The 23,995-nt window shown below is 48.3% G+C and overlaps 7 protein-coding genes across 7 annotated transcripts; 3 read left to right on the top strand and 4 right to left on the bottom strand.

The window, feature by feature from the left end:
* Nucleotides 1–156: 156 nt before the first annotated feature.
* On the top strand, nucleotides 157–1,527 carry EsH8_II_000383 (FAD dependent oxidoreductase; the record flags this gene model as incomplete). Its single annotated transcript, XM_083263681.1, has 2 exons — nucleotides 157–366; nucleotides 427–1,527. The coding sequence occupies 2 exons, from the start codon at nucleotides 157–159 to the stop codon at nucleotides 1,525–1,527; spliced, it is 1,311 nt and encodes a 436-aa protein (XP_083121003.1).
* A 337-nt stretch (nucleotides 1,528–1,864) lies between these two features.
* On the bottom strand, nucleotides 1,865–4,460 carry EsH8_II_000382 (uncharacterized protein; the record flags this gene model as incomplete). Its single annotated transcript, XM_083263680.1, has 9 exons — nucleotides 1,865–2,358; nucleotides 2,418–2,601; nucleotides 2,673–2,848; nucleotides 2,919–3,192; nucleotides 3,242–3,783; nucleotides 3,838–4,017; nucleotides 4,071–4,183; nucleotides 4,239–4,361; nucleotides 4,411–4,460. 9 exons carry the CDS (start codon nucleotides 4,458–4,460, stop codon nucleotides 1,865–1,867), a joined length of 2,136 nt encoding a protein of 711 aa, XP_083121002.1.
* Nucleotides 4,461–6,625: 2,165 nt separating this feature from the next.
* EsH8_II_000381 (uncharacterized protein) lies at nucleotides 6,626–8,288 on the top strand (the record flags this gene model as incomplete). Its single annotated transcript, XM_083263679.1, has 5 exons — nucleotides 6,626–6,769; nucleotides 6,821–7,082; nucleotides 7,140–7,331; nucleotides 7,408–7,799; nucleotides 7,866–8,288. The coding sequence occupies 5 exons, from the start codon at nucleotides 6,626–6,628 to the stop codon at nucleotides 8,286–8,288; spliced, it is 1,413 nt and encodes a 470-aa protein (XP_083121001.1).
* A 245-nt stretch (nucleotides 8,289–8,533) lies between these two features.
* Nucleotides 8,534–9,568, bottom strand: EsH8_II_000380 (proline racemase family; the record flags this gene model as incomplete). Its single annotated transcript, XM_083263678.1, has 1 exon — nucleotides 8,534–9,568. The coding sequence occupies one exon, from the start codon at nucleotides 9,566–9,568 to the stop codon at nucleotides 8,534–8,536; it is 1,035 nt and encodes a 344-aa protein (XP_083121000.1).
* A 2,802-nt stretch (nucleotides 9,569–12,370) lies between these two features.
* On the bottom strand, nucleotides 12,371–14,575 carry EsH8_II_000379 (Zn(II)2Cys6 transcription factor; the record flags this gene model as incomplete). The annotated part of the gene is made up of 4 exons (XM_083263677.1): nucleotides 12,371–13,513; nucleotides 13,569–14,027; nucleotides 14,077–14,388; nucleotides 14,441–14,575. The coding sequence occupies 4 exons, from the start codon at nucleotides 14,573–14,575 to the stop codon at nucleotides 12,371–12,373; spliced, it is 2,049 nt and encodes a 682-aa protein (XP_083120999.1).
* Nucleotides 14,576–15,069: 494 nt separating this feature from the next.
* EsH8_II_000378 (fungal specific transcription factor domain-containing protein) lies at nucleotides 15,070–16,514 on the bottom strand (the record flags this gene model as incomplete). Its single annotated transcript, XM_083263676.1, has 4 exons — nucleotides 15,070–15,294; nucleotides 15,349–15,700; nucleotides 15,769–16,253; nucleotides 16,326–16,514. 4 exons carry the CDS (start codon nucleotides 16,512–16,514, stop codon nucleotides 15,070–15,072), a joined length of 1,251 nt encoding a protein of 416 aa, XP_083120998.1.
* A 2,457-nt stretch (nucleotides 16,515–18,971) lies between these two features.
* Nucleotides 18,972–23,547, top strand: EsH8_II_000377 (uncharacterized protein; the record flags this gene model as incomplete). Its single annotated transcript, XM_083263675.1, has 9 exons — nucleotides 18,972–19,164; nucleotides 19,250–19,701; nucleotides 19,758–20,101; nucleotides 20,156–20,399; nucleotides 20,472–21,058; nucleotides 21,111–21,474; nucleotides 21,530–21,842; nucleotides 21,907–23,053; nucleotides 23,109–23,547. 9 exons carry the CDS (start codon nucleotides 18,972–18,974, stop codon nucleotides 23,545–23,547), a joined length of 4,083 nt encoding a protein of 1,360 aa, XP_083120997.1.
* Between the last annotated feature and the right edge of the window lie 448 nt (nucleotides 23,548–23,995).

Here is a 23,995-nt window from a genome sequence, read left to right as displayed (position 1 = left end):
TGAGCCCGATACAAGCAGACTCTGGACAATTGCAGATAACATATACACCCATTGAAAGATACCATACAATAAAGTGACCAGGCCGTCACAGTCCCAGCTTATGATCATTTGCAGAACACCAGTAATCTCCGATTTGCAGCTACCACATCAGCCACCATGGGTATCAGTAAATCCGACCCTATTATCATTGTGGGTGCCGGTGCTTTCGGCCTTTCCACGGCCTATCACCTATCCTTGGCCGGTTATACAGACATTTCCGTTTTTGACAAGCACGACCAAATCCCCCCTCGGGATTCTGCTGCCAACGACATCAACAAGATCTTCAGAGCGGAGTACGAGGATCCATTCTATACCAATCTGACCATTGTAAGTTACCATACTTCTGGCTCAATAGTAAACTCGAAGCTCAAAAGCTAACCAAAACAGGAAGCCGCTGCTGCCTGGCAAACACCCCTTTTCGCCCCCCATTTTCACAGGACTGGGTTTCTTCACTGTGTCTCAGCCAATGCTCCTGAGAGAGCAGCTGAGACGCTTCAAAGATTCCAGAACGCCTCAGAGACTCACCCGCTCCTTGCCAAATATGTAGTCCCTATTCAAGGAGGTAAGGACATTGAGCACAATGTCTGGCAGTATAAGGACGGCCCGTGTTCTGGATGGAAGGGTTACCTCAACCGCTTCGACGGATATGTCCACTCTGGTAATGCCTTGATTGCTCTTTACAAGGCGACTCAAGTGCGGGGGGTCAAGTTTTTTCTTGGACGGCACGGAGCCGTGAAAGAGGTTGTGTATCAGAGCTCCCCAGAGGGAAGGAAAGCTACCGGTATCAAGAATTATGCTGGGAAGCACGTACCGGCAAAGCTTGTTATTGTTGCCACTGGAGCAGCCGCAGCCAAATTGGTTCCCGAGTGTGGAAAGCAAGTCGTGGCCAAGTCGTGGTCCGTGGCCCATGTCAAGCTTACAGATGACGAGACATCTGCCCTTCGCGGAATTCCGGTTACTTACGCGCGGGACCTTGGCTTCTACTTTGAGCCGGATCCCAAGACCAACCTCCTCAAGCTCTGTCCTATGGGAGGAGGATACATCAACACGGATCCCAAGTCGGGCATTTCCCTCCCACCATCATTCGAGGAAAGCCAGTTCATGCCGCTGCATGACCAGCAAAAGGTTCGACAACTTCTGGCCGAGACTCTTCCCTCTCTCAAAGACCGGCCCCTCGTCAAGCAGAACATATGCTGGTTTGCAGACACTGCTGATTCGGATTTCATCATTGATTACGTTCCCAAATCAAGTTCTTCTGTAATCTTGATGTCCGGTGACTCCGGACACGCTGGCAAGCTGATCCCTCTCATTGGAGACTGGGTCAAGAATCTACTGGAGTCAGCGGACAACCAGCAGCCCATTCAAAGATGGCGTTGGAAAGAGCCAAAAAGCAAGGAGGGTGAAAAGTGGGGTGATGCTGTCAGCTGGCGCCTTGGAAACACAATGGAGTTTGCTGAGATTCGAAAGGCCAGAGAATCAAAGCTATGAATTATTTCAATACAATACATTCTATTTTAGTGATAATTCTTTCCTTTCAAATGTGACGATAGCAATATGTCTGAGGTAGCCTAAGGCGAATGACGAGACGGAACTTCTTCCGAGCTGCTAGGGTGGGATATGGGGCACGATCTCCTGCTGTTTTCCTTAGATACATGTCTCTGACAAGAGACATACCTGCATAAATATACCTTGGCAGGCCCCTGAAAATGTGCAAGATGCAAGATAAGGCCATTGCATGGGTTCACTAGTTAATTTATTTTCAAAACAGCCTTTCGGATCTCGCGCAGGCTCAAAATGCGCCCAGATAATGGTACAAAACGTTGATTTACCAAATGCTATGCTCCACTATTGTTTGTGACATCCATTCAGAATCCTCGTTATCAATAGAATTCGCCATGTCTAGCAGCTGGGCCATTGTAAGTCCGCTATCAAAGGCCATATCTTCCATGTTTTCAGGGATAGAAGATGAATAGCTTTCAATTTGTGACGGATCTGTCCCCATCGATGATGTGACAGTGTCATGAGGGCTGGTGTCTTCGAGAAGCTGAGTTTGTTGCGTGTCATCAACAACAGTCGTCTGCTGTGAAGCTTGTGACGGCCAAGGTGTTAGCTGTTGCAGCATGTCCTCCAGCTGCTGCAACTCCGACTTTCGAAACTTTGCTATAGCGTTTCCAGCCATGATCATTTCGTCAAAAACCGCGTAAACTTTGTCGAGCGAGGGGTTCAAACACTCAAAACATTGAGGATCAATTGCTGGTCCTAGCAAAAGACTGCTGGCAGACACAAATGTTGCCTCCAGATCGAAGGGGAGGAAGGTTTCTGAGAGGGCAATATTAGCAAACATGATTAGAACGAAAATCATCTCTAGGATTTCTCACCCAGTAGTCCCTGGGATTGTAAACAGTCCAAAATAGAGACCATTTGTTGAGATGAATCGATGCACATCTGTATCAGATTGCGGACCGTTTGAGAAGACCCTAGGAGTTCAGTGCATTTGCTCTGGGACTCGAAGCGTATCTTCAAAAAACAAAAGAGCAGTGGTCTTGTGGCTAGAACGATGCACTAAAACCGGCATTTTGTTAATATCAAATTTCAAGCGACCTGTTGCATTTCCACCTCTAGACGACACATACCTGGTGGTGTAGGAGGTGCAAGTGGGCAGATGTCCTTGAAATGCAACTGGTGTCTTTTTCCAATGGCAAAGCAAATGACTGTTGAAGTTCATCGGCAACTTCCGCTACACTTTCGAGAACATCTTTGGTGCCAAGCATGAACTTGTTGTTGAGTCTTCCGTCTAAGCCATAAACCTCTGTCCGATATCGCCGTTAGCTAGCGTATTCGTAGGATGAGCTGTATACGAAAATACTGAAACTGCTTACTCCGATTGATGCTTCCTATGACCCTAGACAGTTTGATTCGCATTCTCAAGGCTGCAGTTCTTTGTACCGAGCCGGAGTACGTGGGAAGCTGGCAAAGCACATAATCGTCGTGTATCGAAGGGGGCAAGCCGAATAGTGACGTTATCTCCCTATCCAAGATGTGTACCGTCCACCATAACCTCCGACATCTCTCAACATAAGCATCTCCTAATTGCTGCGTTGGCATATCTGTGTGCATGCCTTCGGCAAGCGCGAACCGGAGAGCCTGACCAATCTATATAATCATATTAGCTTCTTTCTCCCAGAAAGCTCGAGAGACCTACGAAGTTGTGCGAACAATGCCTGTAGTCAATGCATTGCATATAAAGAGAAATGCAGCAGAGAATTTCAGTCGAAAGAACAGACTCTCTCAACAGAACACTGAGATCCGGGAGAAGCTGCATGGCCTTGACGAAGAAGTCATGACCCGGAGGCCTTTTGCCCCTGCTTGTCTTTGTTGTAAATGCCTTTCCAAATGAAAGGATGAGAAGAAAGTGAATAAACCATAGATCTGTGGGGTCTGGTCTTGGATTGGGATCGGCGTAGAAATGGTAAAGGGAATTCATGAATGTTTCTTCGTCAAACAGATGGAACATTTGGCCGCAATGAAACTTCACTGCATTGACCAGATAAATGGCGTAGTCTTGGGTTGGAAGCGCCGGCATTTCTGGAACATCTCCAGCCCTGTAGCCGTCCCAGTCGAGCGAGTATGTTGATGCATCAAAGAGCAGTGCATTAGTCGGTAAGGGGGTCTTGTTGATATATTGATGTGTAATGTTGAGAACGCGACGGGTAAATGACCAGTTTGAAGAAGTTCCTAAATAGTCTTTGAATGTTAGCCCAAAAATATGCCTGGGAATAATGAAAGCCGAAGCCTTACATGTCCTTCCATTTGGCGTTGTCATATATTCGGACTGACCAGTAGATAATGGATTGGTCAAAGTGGAAGCCAAAGGATCTGATGACGCCTTAGGCCGAATCGCCTGATCGTTTGCTTCCCGGTCTGGGGCATTCGGGCCACTTGATTCGTCTCTCATAGGAAAATCATCATCGTTCACATCTACTAACGTCAGTTGGGTCATTGTCACTGGTTTTATGATAGGGATGGCGTACTGTTTCCGACTTTATCGGGGTGTTTTATGCCCTCGATGGAGGCCTGAGGAGGCTCATTGGTGCTTTGACTCCGCTCCCACCGTTCAATTCTCTGCTGAAGGTCGATGATATATCTAAGCGGACGTGGTGAGCCAGGTATTCTTCAACCCCGGACTGGCTGGCTCATACCCTCGCGTGACCACAATTCTTTGGTCTCGTTCATCGAAAGTGCAAGACTGCTTGCGTTTACCACAAGCATCGCAAGGTTGAGACCCAGAGCACTTGATTTTCTGCCGGCGGCACCGCACACAACTATCCCCGATATGAGCTGGTAACTGTGCCTAAGGACGGTAAGACTTACGCATTCGAGGATCGCTTGGATACCTTGTTCCGTCCGGCTCCAGGTTCCATTTCACTGTCTATCAAACCAAAATTTCAGTTGCCCGTATAAACAGTTCAACCAGGCAGACATAAACACCCCTTGGCTCACAAAAGCGCAACTGTGGTTCGATTGGGCTTCAGAGTGATGTGACGTTTACTGCCAGACCAAAACGCGGGGTATTGGTGCTACGGGACACCTGATGGGGCGGTTACAAGGGGCTTATCTAACTATCTAAGCCCCGGAATATCTCCAAGATAGCCCGGCGATAAGTATTCTGTATGCTTTCGGAGTGCATAGGTAGCCCGATGCCGGACTCTAGCGGGGGATTGATTGCAGGATACCCGCTGTAAGATAACACTGATGTTGTAACGGCTGAAATCTCAAGCTTTGGTAGGGATGCTAGATAACCCGTTGGTGATCCATGACAGACGCGCATGCGATGTGCTTCGTACAGTTGCATGTGCTGATAGGTGTTTGCCCGCCGGTGGGCACCAACCGCCAGCTGCCAATCATAATGAATCTCTAGCGGACAACATAGCGGGTGCAACGCTAATGGCGACTGGCGTGGAAACTTTCTTGCGCTATCCATAGGTCACGCGCCTCTGTATAACGAAGCGCCTGGGGAATGGTGGCTCTACTGTTATGCACATGGATGCGCCTAAGACGTCCAGTTACCTGCTGTCATATTTTATGCTCTTACCATTAAGGCGGAACCATCCGTACATGGCCTGCTGCAGGCTCCATCGGACAGTGGATGTCAATTCGCGTCCAATTTGTCGCTGAAATGCACATTCCACCTCAACTCGCCTTCTCAAACAGCGACTCGCCGGGTTAATGGTGGTCGAGGATGGAGCCTTAGCTTCCAATCCTCAACCAGAAGACCGATCGTCATCTCATGTCGCTTTACTCTCCCCCATGGGGAAGCAGAACTCAATCCAGCGTCATGAGGCTTGAATCCCCAGATCCGGCATTGGGGAAGACTCCGCGAGTGACTAATGGAAACTGTCGTCATTCTGGATGTACCATGCTTCCCCATCCTCCTATGCAGTCGCACTGGCGCGGTGGCGGCTCGAGGAACTTGATTCTTGGGGGGTCGGAAGAGCATCCCGACCTCTTCCTTTGGGGCGGACAGATGAGCGGATGGGCATCCGATGGTTCGAGTTTGAAACGGAGGCTCCGCTAAGCAGGGATCATTGCAGCGAATAAACCCCACTTGGTAATCGTCCAACGAGTCGTGCCGACGGTGCCTCCGTTTGTCCAATGAAGAGAGTGAGAGTGCCTACCCACACAGCCTAACAGAATATCAAGATTAATGATATCGTGGCTTTGAGGTTGCGTTGAGGTGTTTTGTGAAATTCCGCAGCTCTGCATGGGACTTGTTACTCTTATCCGACTCTTCCGTCAGTCTACACGGACCAGGACATTGATTGGCATGTTATCAAAGTTAAGACACAGAGATAGAGCCCCCACGCTATACGCAGCCATCTTGATAAAAAGAGGATTGAAAAATGTCGGAACAGCATCCGTCCACGCCATTGTCTGCCCCAGGCAGGGGATAATTCTTAACAAATGTGTTTTGTGTGCATCGAATGCAGCTTCACCGAGAAATGCCCGCGAGTCAGTCACCCCCCCTTGAACCCTTGAAAACTTGTCCCGCTGTGACGTAGAGCCCCGTTGAGGCAGTCTGGGGAAATTATGGAGCAGTTCTCCTAATTAGGTACGTAATCTAACTCAAGTGATAGCTTGCTATCTGTTGTTGTTACAGGAGGTCTGTTAAGCTGGTTGAGAGAATCTTGGCAGCCCATGCCGGCCTTTCCACTTGAATCCAAGGCTGATGAGGCAGCGCTTGGACTGATTTTGTACAAAAGCGCCTCATTCCCAGTCCCAACTTGGGAATGGTGTTCTTGCGTTTTCTTGACTACCCATCCCTTCTTAGCATACAGCCCCGAGTCAATGCGTGTTTGCTTAGCCGCTACACTTGGCCAGTTCTCTTCCGAAGTTGTCGACTTCATCAACGACCACTCCTGATCCATCACCCTGCTTTATCCGATCCCAGAGACTACTTCGGTGTTGCAATTCTTTCATGTTGCAAGTGTCTCTTGAGACTTAAACAGTTAGTCTCGGTTGACATCTGTTGCGAATACGAACCGTCGACACTTAAAGGGGGAAAAAAAGGCATCAACAGTTGTCAACTATGGCGAACATGAAAAAGGAGGATGTCGAAGGGCTGGGCCATGTCTCTTCACATTCGCAAACCGGCCAAGTCCTGGAAGACCCGAACGCGTCTTACGACGCCGTCTTTGGAGAAATCAAAGAGGGCGGTCCCAACTACCGCAATGTAAGGAATATTCGAGGAGGACCTACACCTGGATACTAATTCCCCACTTAGGTCGGATGGAAGGGAACAGTGGCCCTCATGATGAAGACCCAGATCGGACTAGGCGTGCTATCGATTCCAGGTGTCTTCGATGTACTGGGCATAGTCCCAGGCGTGATTGCTCTGATTTGCATCGCCGCCATTACTACATGGTCCGACTACATTGTCGGTGTCTTCAAACTCCGCCATCCTGAAGTCTACGGCATCGATGATGTGGGACGTTTGCTCTTTGGTCGCGTTGGCCGTGAATTCTTCGGAATTGTATTCTGCCTCTGTAAGCAACTCCGTCCGGAGATAGCAGCAACGTCGCTAACATGAATTCCTTTGACAGATTGGATTTTCGTTGCTGGCTCTGGCATGCTTGGCGCCTCGATCGCGCTCAACTCCGTTTCTATGCACGGCGCCTGCACTGCTGTTTTCGTTGCTGTAGCTGCGATCATAGGATTCTGCTTTGGCAGCATCCAAACTCTCGGGAAAATTACATGGTTCGCATGGATTGGTCTTATTTGCATTCTTTCTTCAAGTACGTCAGACTCTGCGCCGTGTAGTGCATTCCGCTATGCTACTAGAGGAACTGGAGGCTAACCACATACACTTAGTTTTCGCCGTCACTGTTGCCGTGGGGGTCCAAGATCGGCCTGCAGCTGCTCCCCAAGAAGGGCATTGGGTCTCCGATTACAAGGTAATTGGAAACCCAAGCTTCACTCACGCTGCTTCAGCGTTATCGACGCTGGTTTTTGCCTTCGCTGGCACGCCCGCTTTCTTCTCCATCGTGTCTGAGATGCGAGACCCTCGCCATTACACTCGCGCTCTGATTATTTGCCAGAGCGGTGTTACCGCTACCTACATTGCAATTGGGTGTGTTGTATACTATTTCTGTGGCTCTTACGTCGCCTCGCCTGCCCTTGGCTCAGCCGGCGCGACCATGAAGAGGGTTTGCTACGGGCTTGCTTTCCCCGGCTTGATTGTTACTACGACTCTTGTTATCCACGTAAGCTAGCATCATCTTTCCCCCAAGCCGATCGAAGATAGGAGGCGTTTACTGATATTTCCATAGTTGCCGGCCAAGTATATTTTTATTCGCCTACTGCGCGGGTCTCGGCACTTGACCGAGAACACGATGAGGCACTGGGCCACCTGGCTTGGGTGCACTTTCACCATTGCAGTCATCGCATACATCATTGCCAGCTCCATCCCTGTCTTTGATGGTCTCGTATCACTCGTCGGTGCGCTCTTTGGCACCCTTCTGTCGTTTCAGCCCATGGGCTGCATGTGGCTATACGATCACTGGGCGGAAGGCAAACTAGAGAAGAAGCCAAGGTGGATTGCGATGGTTTGTTTCAGCGTCTTTGTCGTTATCAGCGGTTTCTTTCTGATGATCGCCGGTGCGTACGGCTCGGTTGTGGGCATTATGGAGAGCTACAAGGAGTCTGGAGGATCGGCCGCGTTTTCTTGCGCGGACAACTCAAACTCCGTGTAAGCGAGAATTTGACCGCGACAAGGCTAGACTACATGCATTTCTGAATATACCCACCAAAAGTTCTAAGCCAGCCAAATTTCTTGGGCCAATATCGGCGGTTTTGACATTATTAGTTGATCATCGGCCATAAGGCAGTTATTGGGTGATCATCTGAGACGAGAGAAAATTTTTCAGTCGGAATTAAATGCGCTGATCTCCCATTTACGAAACACTAAAACAGCTAGGATCAACTGGACCTGAATCTTTCAGCTTACATGCCACTTGTCTCCTACCCTGAACCCTTCCGGAAATGGATCAGTGGGGTGCAGAATTACTTGTTTAAAGGCTGTTATCCAGGCACTTCCCTTGACGGCGGGAATAATAGCATCATAATCCCCAACTTTCGCCTCACTTCGAACTGTTCCGATGAATTCTGTGCCAATAACGCTGCGGTGACGGAACGACTCGCCGACGTCAAGCAATCCTCGCTTGTGGAGCACGGCTAGTCGTGCACAGGTGCCAGTTCCACAGGGACTTCGGTCGAGTCTTCCGGGGGATACGACAACGGTGTTGACTGCCGTCTTCTGCGCGTCCGATGTTAACAGCGGCTCTGTAAACTCGAGGACGCTGACGCCACGGATCTCTGGGTTATCCGGATGTACAGGATTGGTCTGCGACTGGATGGCCCGCTTGATTCGCTCGCCTAGCTCAACGAGCTCGCGTCCGTTCCCAGTCTCGATTTTGAGACCGACTGAGCTCGCATCGACCAATGCATACCACATACCCCCCCATGCGATGTCGACTTTGACAGGAGTATCAAGACCGGGGACGTTAATAGCCAAATCCAAAGCGTACACGAAAGCCGGGACGTTCTGAAATTCGACCTGCTTGACTTTTCCGGCCTCGCACTCGGCCATCACGGTCACCAGTCCTGCTGGCGTATCCAGCTTCAATGTTGTTGTCGGCACTTGCATGGGCACCATACCCGTCTCCAGCAAGACCGTGCTGACAGCGATGGTATTGGCGCCAGACATAGGAGGGTACTCCTCATGCTCCATAATGATGAACCCAGCGTCGGCTTCTGGGTTGCAAGGAGAAAGTACCAGATTGACACACATAGACGATGAGCCTCGGGGTTCATTCATGAGAAGGTTCCGCAAGTGGTCCGCCTTTTTCCAGAAATGCATCATTTTGTCGAACATGGTTCTGCCCGGAACGTCAAGGACGCCCCCAACCACGACATCGCAGACTTCCCCACTGCAGTGGGCTCCGACAACGTTGAAAGTTCGCCCTATAGCCATTGAAGAGCTGAAGTAGTGCAGAGCAGGGTAGAAGGATTCGAAGATGATCGTGGAATGTCGTAGGGTTTGTTGTTTGTGAAATAGACGTGGAATAATGCCTTTTCGCAGAAAATGTTGTGGCTTGAGCAAGTGATGTGACTTGGAAAAAGGCTAGTCACAGTATATAAATGTGTAGAAACTTTTATCCCTTCTTTTTTGGCTTGGGCTAATTGAAGCATCGCGTATAAGCCGGCATGTTGAGGCAGGCGTCACCGGATGTGCTGCCGCATGTAGATCGCCCCATATCGGGTGTCGTGCCGAAGAGTGCGGATAACACGGGACAAGAGCTACATCTTAAGTAGCTTGAAAGCTTATAATTATTCTCAATGAAGATTAAACACTGATTCTGAGACAGTTTTTAAAGTTGTTCTTAAGGCCAAGTTTTAAAATATTTCCAGAGCAAACGGCCGCCTGCCTAACCTCGCTTAATTTTACCGACGAATAAAGTGGCTCGGTATCACGAGTTTTATTCTATCCAACATAGTTGATTGCAACGTGTATTCCGCACAATATGAGCGGTTTCAGAGTCCTTAGCGACTCTGTCGTACACGATATCCTGATAAACCTCTCAAAACCCGATATTCTTCGACTGCGCGATAGCCTCTTGGAATGTTTAATAGACATCTCCACCGGCTTGGAGCGGCAGTACCAACCTGACGTCGGAGTAGTAAATCGACCGGAAGGACAAAGGTGTCTATTCCGACCATTTAGCTCCTCCACGAGCTTTGGGACCAAGGTCATCGTTACCCCCGCACCATCCTCCAGTGCCGCCGGCAGCTTGCACGGAATCATTGCCGTCTGTGACCAGGATGGCCATCCAACCGGCGTCATCAATGCAGAAGAGATTACTGGCTACCGAACCGCGCTGTCTGCTCTAATACCATATATTTGGCGACGACATACAGACAATATTGTTGTCTTTGGTGCCGGCAAACAAGCGCTATGGCATCTCCGCCTTGCATTAGCCCTCCGAGGCGACGAAATCACGACAATCACCATTGTTAATCGATCTGAACAACGCGCACAACAGCTAATAACCACGATCAAAGAGGAAAATCAAGCACGCTGGAAGTCACCTTCTACGTTTGAGTATCTTGATCCGTCGCTGTCGGATTACCAGGCTCGTCTTCAGTATCGCCTAGCTGTTTGTGACGCAATTTTCTGCACCGTAGGCACGACGGCGCCTGTTTTCCCGTCACAATATGTAACAAATGGAAAAAGAAACCGCTATCCGTACATATCAGCTGTCGGCTCCTGGCAAGAAGATATGATGGAACTGGACCCAGAATTGCTAGTTTACGCAATTAAAAACGCAGATGAAAGCTTGCGGCAGGGTAGTGGTTCGAAAGTCGCGGTGCTCGTTGATGATCGCATGAGCGCACTCAAACATTCCGGAGAGATTGTTCAGAGTAAAGTTGCAACGGAGCACCTGGTAGAAATCGGTGAAGTCGAAACATCACGGAGGCTGGGGCAGAACAATAATTGGTTGTCATCCCTCGAGGATGGACTGCTGATTTACAAGAGTATTGGTGTTAGCACGACCGACCTTGCTATTGGAAATGCCATCTTGGCATTTGCCGAAGAACAGAGCGTTGGTATTGAAATCCCAAGCTTTTGAAGCTCCAGAGTAGACGATGATTTTACTTCGAAATCTTGCAACGAAGTTGGGAAATTTTTATTCGCAGCACTGGAATGCATCTACAGACCCTTAAAACTATACGAACCTGACAAGATTAGCTGTTTCCACCACCCTTTTAACTACTTCCCACAATCGAATACATCGTTTAAGATGGTTGCTAACTACTTCTCTGTCTCAAATTGCTAGTAGATGAGTTTCAGGGATTGATACAGCCACTAACTATCGTTACGTGGTCAATCCCAGCCAGTTTAGTCTTGCTACGTGATATTGGATATTAACTACCTCAAGTCTTGCATCCGCTAAAGTGTGTACAGAGCTAAAGCTTCGTCAACATATGTACAGAGAAATCACCCAAGAACTTCAACATAGTTTAATTTAAATTTCAAATAATAACATTTGGACTGACCAGATCCCTCTAGACTGTTGTACGATACTAGCATGAGAGATATCTCTTTAGGTTGGAAGAGCCTGGTAAAGTACCAGTAAGGCTTGATGAGAGCAACTTATGACTGATCAGACATGATCAGACATATACAGAGTACTGATGCCACTATTCTTTTGGTTTCTCCATATATCTTTCGGATTTTTGTTTCAGCGCTCACCAGCAGCAGAGGTGTCCATTGATGAGCAACAAAGCAATCGCTCGACCCACCCTGTACTGCTCGGAAAGTATGTTTATCTGATCATAACAGGCCTGATCAGGCCTATTGAGAACAGACATCATCACTTCTACTTCTCTACGTATGGAAAGTCACCTTATAGCATGCGGGATCTAGGGTGCGGGTAGTTGTTGGATGTATTGCTATGTTTTGCATTCATTCACCCCTACTCTTCCATTTGGGATGTTAGATCCACGAAAGAAGCTTATTGAACGAATCTTGACATACATCTTCGACTTATAGAATTGTTTATAACCCCCAGCAACAAAAGAAACTTATTAGATTGCATGTGCTCGTTTCATTTTCGTGGAGCATAGTCTGCCTACATAATCTATGCAATTTAAAAAGTCACATTTGATCGTGAGCAAATTGAGACTGCAATTTCCCCGGAGACATATATACATATGTATATCTAATATCAGGTTACCTGGTACTCATAATTTTCTTTCCGGATACTGCATCACCCTAAAGACCAAACGTTGTTCCTCTTGATTCTGGAGGATGTCCACTGTCGACACTGTCAAAACACGGAGTATTCAAGCCGGAAAAAAGCGCTGTATCTGGCACTGGAGTTGGCCACTGCTCAAGGGGAGGCCCTTGGTGGTGCGATCTGAACATTTCGCAGCTTCGCAGCCTCGCCACTACCAAGGGCGTATCGCAAGTCATGCCTAGGTTAAGGAACGCTAGCTCACGTCGCCCCCAGCCCGCGAGCAAGTTTTCCGCCCGCTGCAAATTTTCCTTCCTCCCCATGTCGTACAATTCTGGATGGTGATGATAAAGACGGTCGATTGTTTTCCACGCCCTGTCTACCAATGTCCCAACTGGTTGCCATTGCAGCAGTTCAATCATGACGGAGAACGCGTCTGCTTGGAAATGTAGTTTGAGAAACCAGGTAAATGTCTCGTCTATGGTATCGTACCAGCCGGCATCGCTCTCGAAGGAGATAACCCAGGCTCTGAAGAAGGATTGTTGGCTGCCTAGGCCATCAACATTCTTGTCCCAAGGCTCCCGTGCATGAGTTATCGTGTCGCGCAATCTCTGCACCATTAGATATCGAGTTTTGCTTGCCACAATGTGAATGCCGCCAGCGGACGGGTTACAGTATTTCTTTTCGGCCACCGCAAGCCTCTCGTCAAACTGATCTGCTAGAAGACGGTACTTCTCAAGCGACTGTCCATGGAACTTTAAAGTGCTTTCTGAAGTGATATTCTCTCCACCCAGAATGACCGTCTCGAATTCGGGTACAGGATTCTCACAAAAGAACTGCCGGGCTTCGTAAATCATTAGGCAAAATGCCATTTCGGTTGCTCCAACACGAGGCTTTACGGGTTCCAACGATCCAGGCAGAAGATCGACGTCGTTAACGTTACTCGGAAGCTTTGTGTCCCAGTTCAGTGGGAGGAGAGTGTCGCAAAATCCAGCTAGAACGGCGTATTTTGTCTCCAACATGATGATCTGCCACCATATTCGTCGACGCATTTCAATTTCGAAAGGCTGTAGTCCCAGAAGCTCTCCATCACGATGAAGACCCATTCTCTGGGCTATTCTAACAAGGGTTCCAGTCAAAATCCAGGCTGCATGCCGGTCAAATTGACCTTGTAATGAGACCTTTCGTCTTGTTAGAGAAAAGAACCCGTCAAACTTGTCCAGGTAAGTAACTTACCAGGTATAGAACAAGGCTTTGTAGTATCGTGATATTGTATCTCCTGAGAAAATCCACCTTCCCCAGTGTCTTCTTCAAAGCAACTAATGAGCTCTTCATGGCTTTACTCTTCTCGACATTCAGTATTTGTCTTGACTCTAGTTCCGAAAGTGCCATTATTGCAACGACATTGATGGAGCACAGCAAAGCCTCGAGATCTGGGCTGACATTGAAGCTATCTGTGGCGGCTTCAAAAACCAGAGGCTCTAGACTTGGAACGTGGATAATTTTAGTCATAGGGTTAACTCGTTCCAGATATACCTGCCACAGACGGAGCATCTCAACGGGGCCCAATCCTAAGAGATCGAAGTCCATAGACTGCGAACTGGTAACATGATCACCCTCAGAGGCACTAGCAGATTCAGACGTATTCGACTGCTTGCTGAAATTGTCTTCGAGACTTAACTTGGAGAATTGCAGCTAGAAATCGGTCAGACTCACTTAAGATAGAGAGGCCACGAGTACTCACATAATCGAGGACATTTGACCGAAGCGGGCTCTCCATAAACGTTGGGTGACCCTCATCAACGACAATCCTGCCACTTGGTCTGGAATTAGGCTGTTTACGCGCTTCCTCGTAACTCACGTAAGATGTCGCGGGGCTATCTGCCGCTACATCGTCTAGAGAGCCCGGCGTGTCATGAGGTCCGTCTCCATCGCGCGGAGCTACCTGGCTTAAAAGAGTCTCACACTGGTTCAGCCTCTCCAGCAAGTCCTTCACTACGCGTCTTCTACCAGTACCAGGAGGTGCTCTTGTTGAGGGCACGCAGGCTTGATCGGCCTATGTGCGTCAGTTAGATGCGTTCGGGTCCCACGGCAACTTGCTTACAAACCTTAATGCAATTCGCGCAAGGAGATTTGCGGTCGCATTTGATCTTCCGCTGGTGACAGAAAACGCAAGCTAATACGATGGGTGGCTTTCCAGCTGCGGTAGTACCATCTTGAGAGACTGGGCTTTTGGTTGCCATGAGGAAAGACAGAAAAACTTTCCGTTATGTTGTATGTCACAATCATCGCATGACGTTTTCTTCTGGCAGAGGGATGTCTTTAATATGCGTAATTTCACACAAAAAATGACAGGGGCGTGACCCGTTGTGCATGAATAGTGGAGCCGCTAGGCCGAAGTTGACCGCCCGAGACCCGGCTGATCCTTGCAGCGGACCGGAGCGAAGCCCGGGATCCCGGAGTCCACAGGAACCTAAAACCTGCTAATCTCCTACTTTTCAACATGAAATTGAACCAAACAAGTAAAAGAGCATTTACCATCAGAAGATCAGGTTCATATTTGTTATTTCGGGTTGCAATGGTTTCGGATAGAGGTTTACTGCAAAGTTTAAGAGAAAGACGACTGGTTTATATACGGTGTCAAGACTCAACGAAGACTAGTTAAAAGTATTTGCAAGCTATATAACTACTAATATCAACCAAAGAAGGATAACATGTGGCTTTGGTATTTCTTTTTTCACATATCTAGGTTGACAGACCCCCCATTCTGTAGTAGGTCATAGTCTTGTGTCAAGCCCTGATAGAACATGGGTTCCAGCTCAGGTAGGAAATAGCTGAATATGCCCATGACGTCAGTCCCCATGATAGTATTCGGAGACATTTGATCCAGACCTGCAAAAACCGAAAAGTCTGCGAAGTCGGTTGGCGCGGCGCTAGATATGATGCCATCGCTGTGAGAAGCCTACAGAAGATGTTAGTCGATTATTGTATTTGTATCACAATTGAAAGAACGCACGCCAGAAATACCAAGATTCATGCTTGTAAGTTGACCTGTACGCTCGCTGATTTGTGTCTCGAGTCCCAAAGAATGCAACCCAAGTGCTGCTGCCGTCCCCGATGCCCGTGCGAGATCACTTGATCTAAAGTCCGATTGCTGTATTTCGTTGACATAGTCTCGCGCAATCTTTGCAAACTCTGAGATGAGTGATCCGGGCACTGTACCACCACTGGCATATTCGATCGTGCTGAAATGGCCCGCGGCCATGTCGAGCAAGGCTAAATTTGACGCCGTGTCTGGTTGGCGAGGGTCATGAATAACAATGTCAAACAGTACAAATAACGCTGTTATTGGGATTCCAGCAAGAACCCTAGAAAACCAACAGTTAGCCAATAATCAAATAGTACCATTGGTGGTTGAAAGCAGTTTCCAGCTTACCAGGTAACAGTGTATGGCTCCACTTCGATCATTGTTGTTAACTCTAATATACAACGAGATGCGCTTAAAATGCTCTTCATACTAGATGCTTTGTTTTGCATTGTCGCAGAATCCTGCGAAGCCGGCAAATAGGCAAGGGTTGTTCTTGAGAGTGTTAGGAAGATGCTGTGATAGAGATAGTGAACAACGAGCGAGAGCGATCTTGGCAAAGGACCATTGACGGCATGTGGCCGAACGAGTCCACCGGGTTTGAAACCTGTGTCTGGCAATGACGTTCGCCATGCCTCCAATTCCACATGTAGTTGGCTGATCACATCCAGATAGTATGAATTGGAATTGCCAGAAACACCCACGGAGAAAAGGGACGAGTAGGCCCGAGAAAGAAACCGACCAATCCGCACAATATGCAAAAACCAGTTGAAATCACCAATTGTAGCTTCGGGAACAACTGGAATGGGACAGAAGATGTCACTGTCCACAAAGCCCTTCCAAGTTTAAGTTAGCATTGTTATGAACAAATGCTTAGCAAAGAAAGTAAAACATTAATATGTACTCACTGAGCTCCTTCCAAAGTGAAAGCTACTAATCTTCTCGGTGGCATAGAGAACCCAGAATGTCTTTTGGAACGTATGGGCGGTAGTACCTGTAAAGTTGTTGTTGGACATCATCTGGGCTCGTCTGGCTGCCTCTGACATGATGACATGCTCAACCGCAAGCCCACATAATCCCAGCCCATAAATTGACATTACGGTCAATGCTTGCAAGATAAGGAGTGAATCAGGTAGCAGTAAAAGATCTGAAAATCCACTAAGACTAACAGAGAACAATCGCCAAGATTCTCCTTTGCCGGGCTCAAAACTTCCACCTCCAGCATATTGCGACCCAAGTGCAAGAACACCATGGTAGAGACAGGACCAGGGCTTGCTACGTTCTAGTAGACTGGTGAACTTTGGACTTGTTACAGTGGTCTCGAATGAAGTTCGGTCGAGGAAGGGGAAGATGGGATGGACCCGTTCGAAATAATCTGACGATTATTAGCTTAGGGAAGGAGATTCTGAATTGAAAAGAAGTAGTCACGTCGAATGTATGAGGCGGCACGCGTTCTATCGGTTACGGCATCGACTTGTTGGATTCTACGAGTGGCGGCTGTCGGTTCTGCACGTCGAAATCGTCCGTTGATTATCACTGAAATTCTCCCAACAAGTTCATTGACCTTCTGGTTTCGAAGACGAGTTGATAGTGATAGCAGCCTGTTATCAGAGAAAAATGTGAGGCTATTGCGGCCCCCTGGATCTGTCAGTAGTTGCAAGCCATTCGCATCATGTGACGTGTAAATACCAAGGAGGCCGTTGCGCTGCAGTCGTGTCAGAATCAGCCAACTACGAACATATCAGTAAATTAAAAGTATGCTTACTGGGACGAATTCAGCATCATCGGGACTCTTCCTGCCAGGAACCTTCGGTCTCTGGGCCCTCGCAAGGACACGATCAACATGAAGCTCTTGAATGAGATGAGGTGGTGACTTCGAAGGCGAAAGATTTGGCGTTGCATTGGACTTGGGGTCATCCTCCAAAGTAGAGAGATCTAGCGCAGTCTTTGCATCTGGAACACTGGGAGGCCTTTGGCTCGACGATGAGTAATTTGTCGGCAAAAGCTGCTCGGCAACTTTACAAGAATCAGGTCAGTCTCAGCTTCAATACACAGGGGTTAATATTGAGATGTGGATAGCTTTTCAAAAAGTGAGTAGTGACGTGCAAGCTTGTACAATACATACCATTACGTCTGTGTGCTAACTTTTTGATACTGAAGCGGCAATCTGCTTTCCGGCGCTGCCATGGTCAAAGCTTGTCAGCGAGAACAAGCACGGCGTAATCCGAATTGGATTGTTTGATTGTTACACACAATGCAGTTGGCACAGGGGCCGGGTGGACCAGAGCCTGCTCATGTGATCAGCTTGGTCTTCATTTCTGCAGTGAAAAGCAGCTTAAGGAACGCACCAGGGCAGCGGACCTTGCGGGCCTTGCAGGCATCGCAGGATCTGTGGGTTCGGCCCCGGGCCCCGGCGGGACTGGGTGAGGCCTTATCACTCATGTTCGGCTTTGAGAAGAAAAAATATGCAATCTGAGCGAGCTCGAGAGACAATTACAAACTCGGAGACGAGTATGGCTTTTCAAAAAAGAGGAAGTAGAAGGAAAGGAGTCCTGCTGGTAGGTATGGTGGAGGCTTGTGAGTGGGGCACCTTGTGGCTTCGGTTTCTATGTGGGGTGGGGTATGTGGACCTCGGCTCCGAACTGCCTAATTAGGCAATCAGAACCACACATCGGATACAACAACACCGTCCGCCGACCTGTGATTTAAAAAATAATGAGGCTTCCTCTTAACCTAGCCCACTGTTCTTGCTCGGTGCCGAATTACCTGGTCCATCAACCCGAGGTGCGCGTCAGAGAGTCCCGGCACCCAGCTAAGGGACGCTTGAGGACTTCGGTTCGCAAATTGTGATTTCGGCAAGGCAATGCAAAGCTGCTAGGGCGACTTTTCGACGATATTCTTTTTCTTATCAGTCATCAGTAAATCTGACGTAGAGGCACTGTAATACTTGGGCGAGGAGTTCCTGTGTTTGCCATTTTGGCCGTATTTATATAAAGAAAGTGCCCTTCCACAGATAAGGAAAACGTGTAGATGAAATAAATTCAGTCTTTTTCTTTACGTCTTTAATCTTCTTCGGGTAACATATCTCCACGACTAGTAACGTTCGTTCATCATATCTGGATCTTCGAAAACAACCCGCTGAGTTGCAAGACTTTGTTGGAAGCAGTATGTCCAAGAAATCTGATGGCACCCTGAGTGCCGAAGCGATCCGGGAGCACGACAATCAACAAGGCGGAATAGATATCGAAACCAATGATCATCGGATGAACACCTTAGTCCGACCATATAGCCTTGAACTCATCCGATCAGCTTCCAGACTCGACCCCGGTATCAATCCTTTCCTCTCTTCTCACCCATCCTTAGATCCCAGCTGCAAAGAGCAGTTCAACGCCAAAAAATGGGCAAGAGCTCTGCTGCAGCATTCTGCTCAACACCCTCAGAAATATCCCCGTCTCGAATCTGGTGTTGCGTATCGTAACTTGAGTATCCATGGTTTTGGTACGGAGACGGACTACCAGAAAGACGTCCTCAATGTTCTTTGGCAGGCCCCAATGATGGTCAAGCAATTCTTCAGCAACAAGAGACAGAAAATTGACATCTTGAGGGAGTTCGATGGCATCATCAAAAAGGGCGAGATGCTCTTAGTTCTTGGACGCCCTGGTAGCGGTGTTTCCACTCTTCTCAAGACAATTGCCGGAGAAACTCGAGGTCTTCATGTTGGACCGTACTCACACCTCAGTTACCAAGGTCGGTATTCCATCCCCAATTCTGCCTTCGCCGTAGCCGGCCGTGGCTGTCACATTAGACTACTAATCACTGATTTATTATTCAGGAATACCCACAGAGATAATGCACAGTAGATTCCGAGGCGAAGTCATGTACCAGGCGGAGATAGACGTCCACTTTCCACACCTCACGGTCGGGCAGACACTGCTGTTTGCTGCCTTGGCGAGAACTCCAGAGAACAGGCTACCCGGGGTAAGTCGCCAAAAGTATGCTGAACACCTGAGAGATGTGGTCATGGCTGTTTTTGGTTTATCACACACCATCAACACCAAAGTCGGCAACGACTACGTCAGGGGTGTCAGTGGCGGCGAACGCAAGCGTGTTAGCATCGCAGAGGTCACCCTCAGTCAGAGCCCTATCCAGTGTTGGGATAATAGTACTCGGGGTCTTGACAGTGCTACTGCGCTGGAGTTTGCCCGCACTTTGCGATTGTCCACCGACCTGGCCAAAACATCCGCCATAGTCGCGATGTATCAAGCATCACAGCCGGCTTACGACGTGAGTACGATCTCGGCTTTTCTTGCATGTAGGCTGACTCATTACCAATCTCATAGGTATTTGACAAGGTATCCGTGCTATATGAGGGACGACAAATCTACTTTGGTTCAACAGTTCTCGCCAAACAATACTTCACCGACATGGGTTATGAATGTCCTGACCGTCAAACTACGGCTGATTTTCTCACATCTCTCACAAATCCTACCGAGCGCGTTGTCAAACAAGGGTTTGAAAACAGAGTACCAAGAACACCGGATGAGTTCGCGGCGGTCTGGAAAAACAGCAGCCTCAGAGCACGCCTCATGGACGAAATCTTGACATACGAAGAGGACTATCCCTTGAACGGATCAGAGGTTGAGAAATTCACTGAAATTCGCGACATGCACAAGGCACCTCTATTGTGAGAAACAGCCTAGCCTGCTTTATTCCAGCCCATCCACTCACAATCTTGCAGGTCTTCGCGGTCACCGTACACAATTTCGGTACCCATGCAAATTTGGCTTTGCATGTCACGTGGTTACCAGCGACTGCTGGGAGACTGGCTTTTCTGTTTCGTGACAGTATCTGGAAATCTTGTCATCTCCCTAGTGCTTGGAAGCATTTTTTTTGACCTGCCCTCTGATGCGTCAAGCATGAATTCTCGCTGCATCTTACTGTTTTTCGCTATTCTGTTCAACGGGCTTAGCAGTGCTCTTGAGGTATGTATCACTTCACACAAGATCTTTCAATCCTAAAGGTCTGGGCCGCTAACAGAAAACAAAACTTCCCAGATTCTTACCCTTTACATCCAGAGACCGATCGTTGAGAAGCACGCTCGATATGCGCTCTACCACCCTTTCTCGGAAGCAGTCTCGTCTACGATCTGTGACCTGCCAACCAAAATTCTGTCAACCCTTGCGTTCAACATCCCCCTTTACTTCATGGCAAAGTTGCGCCAAGAAACAGATGCCTTCTTTACTTTTCTTCTCTTGGGATTCACAACCACACTCTCGATGTCTATGATTCTACGCACAATTGGCCAAACGTCTCGTACCGTTCACCAAGCTCTAACCCCAGCCGCGATTTTTATCTTGTCGCTGATCATCTATACCGGCTTCATTCTGCCAACACGAAACATGAAGGGCTGGCTCCGTTGGATTAACTATGTGAATCCGATCGCCTACGCATTCGAAAGCCTGGTCGCCAACGAGTTTACTGGGCGACAATTCCCATGCGTCCAATATGTTCCAGCATACCCCGATGCAGCCCCGAACGAAAGGACATGCTCCGTCGCTGGCGCTGCCCCCGGTGCAGATTTCATAGACGGTGACTTTTACATGAATGCCACTTACGGATATTACAAATCCCACATATGGAGGTGAAATTATTCTTGATTCGCCAACGTTGACATTAGCTTACCGTCCACACAGAAACTTTGGCATCCTTGTCGGCTACATCATCTTTTTCATGGGTGTCTACCTTTTCGCGGCAGAGTATATCACCGCGGGCCGCTCCAAGGGTGAGGTCTTAATATTCCGTCGGGACCACTCAGCTCCAACGAGAAAATTATCTTCTCTAGACGAGGAAACCGGTGTGCCCGATCGCATTTACCAACGAGACAAGACTCCTCCTGCTGGAGCACGACCGGAAAAGAAACAAACTACAGATTACAAGAGCGGGTCAGTGTTTCACTGGAAAGGTGTATGCTACGATATCACCATCAAGGGGAAGGGCCGTAGGATCCTTGACAACGTCGATGGGTGGGTGAAGCCAGGGACGCTGACTGCTCTAATGGTAAGATATCTTCCTGGTTATTGGGCGTGAAAAGTAATTAATCATGCTATTCTAGGGTTCGAGTGGTGCCGGCAAAACCACTCTTCTGGATGTGCTTGCCAATAGAGTGACCACGGGTGTGGTTTCTGGCGACATTCTTGTCAATGGCATTACCAGGGACCAGTCTTTTCAGAGAAAAACCGGCTACGTTCAGCAGCAGGATATCCACCTCGAGACTTCTACGGTTAGGGAGGCTTTAGAGTTCAGTGCCATGCTTCGACAGCCTGCATCAGTGAGCAAGCAAGAAAAGAAGGCATACGTTGAGGAGGTTATTGGACTCCTTGAAATGGAGGCCTATGCAGATGCTATCGTTGGAGTACCCGGCGAAGGTGCGTATCTACCTAAGTGACATCTCGCTTTCCCCATTCTATTGACTGACTTGCAACACAACAGGCCTGAATGTGGAGCAACGGAAGAGACTAACCATTGGGGTTGAGCTGGCTGCCAAACCAGACTTACTGCTCTTCCTAGACGAGCCGACCTCTGGCCTCGATAGCCAAACAGCGTGGTCGATTTCATCGTTAATCAGAAAGCTTTCGGAAAACGGCCAGGCCATTCTTTGTACCATCCACCAACCATCCGCCCTCTTATTTCAACAGTTTGATCGGCTTTTGCTCCTGGCGCACGGCGGAAAAACAGTGTACTTTGGCGATATCGGAGAGAACTCCCGTACCCTTACAAGCTACTTTGAGCAGTATGGATCAGAGCCCTGTGGAAAAGATGAAAATCCTGCGGAGTGGATGCTCAAAGTCATTGGGGCCGCACCGGGAGCCAAGGCAGAGCGAGACTGGCCTCAGACGTGGAGAGACAGTCATGAGTATGCCAAATTGAGCCAGGAGCTTGATCTCTTAGAGAATGGATCGAAGCAAACCGGCGCTTTAGCGACTAAAGATGAGCTGTCTACTTACGCCGCCCCTTTCTACATCCAGCTGGCATTATGTACCGAGCGAGTCTTTCAGCAGTACTGGCGTACCCCTTCATATATTTACTCCAAGATGATTCTTTCCGGCGGCACGGTAAGTCTTTTTCTCTGCCTGGGCATGGTCTGTTCTATTCTAAACATTAAATTCTGGCAGAGCTTGTTCATCGGAGTATCATTCTACAACGCCCCTCTTACCCTTCAAGGCTTGCAAAGTCAGATGTTTTCGATTTTTATGCTTTTGGTGGTTTTCGCTTTCTTGGTCTATCAGACAATGCCTAACTTCATCATGCAACGCGAACAATACGAGGCAAGGGAGCGCGCCTCCAGGGCGTATTCTTGGTATGTGTTCATGCTAGTCAACATTATTGTTGAGTTGCCGTGGAATACTTTGGCGGCCCTTTTCATCTTCTTCCCGTTTTACTACCTTGTAGGCATGTATAAGAATGCCGTCCCCACCGACGCGGTTACCGAGCGAGGTGGCCTGATGTTCCTATTTATATGGGCTTTCATGTTGTTTGAATCGACCTTCGCCGACATGGTCGTCGCCGGGGTACCGACTGCTGAAATCGGAGCGACTGTGTCTCTACTTATGTTTTCTCTATGCCTGATCTTCTGCGGGTAAGTTTGAATAGCGAACGAGATATTTGAGTTACCGAAGCTAACCGATTGATAGTGTCATCGTTCCCATGGATGCTCTGCCAGGTTTCTGGAAGTTTATGTACCGAGTCTCACCTCTGACCTACCTCGTGGATGGGCTTCTATCGACTGGTCTTGCACACAATGAGGTCGAGTGCTCCCAACTGGAGCTCTTGCATTTCAGCACCCCCAATGCGAGTGGCATCGCATGCGGTGATTACATGGAGCCATACATCCAAATCGCTGGCGGCCGCGTTTACAACCCCAATAGCACCGACGTTTGCGACTTCTGCCCTCTGGCCACCACGGACATATTTCTGGCTACAACCTCATCATCCTACAATAATAGATGGAGGTCTTATGGGCTGATGTGGATTTACATCGTCTTTAACCTATTTGCAGCGTTGTCGCTGTACTGGCTGGCTCGCGTGCCAAAGAGACTTTCAGTCTCTCAACTGTGGAAAAAGGATTCCTGAATTATGGATGAAAATCAACATCTATTAAGGCCTAGGGTACGACAAACCTTTGGCAGAAGAAGTTCCTGGCCGCTTCATTTTGCAGAATGGTGTGGGTGTGGTGAGGCTTTGGGCTCACTCCAATATGCACCTCTGCCATACTACAAGCCTCCCTTGTGCTTCCAGTTTGTGTTATTGGTAATATTTCTTTATCAGAGGATCTCCAAATTCTTGTTTAACTCCCTTCAGGGTGTCTCAGAGGATATCAAACTGTTCACTTGCGATATTAGAATTACGTGCTTGATTAAGATGGGGCTAATGGTTCAAGGGACGTTGTGCATCGATTATTACTTTAGCTCCCCGTTATTACTCTGCTTTTATCTGTAAATATTGAAACTAGGGCGGGGTAATTGGACGTACAACCTAGTTTGGAAACTTTGGAATTGAGAGATATGTGTTGTTGTGATTC

Source organism: Colletotrichum jinshuiense, chromosome 2 (genome assembly GCF_051148585.1).
Source record: "Colletotrichum jinshuiense chromosome 2, complete sequence".
NCBI classification, from domain to species: Eukaryota; Fungi; Ascomycota; class Sordariomycetes; order Glomerellales; family Glomerellaceae; genus Colletotrichum; species Colletotrichum jinshuiense.
The sequence above is the reverse complement of the archived record's forward strand: the minus strand, read 5'-3'. Positions and strand labels throughout refer to the sequence as shown.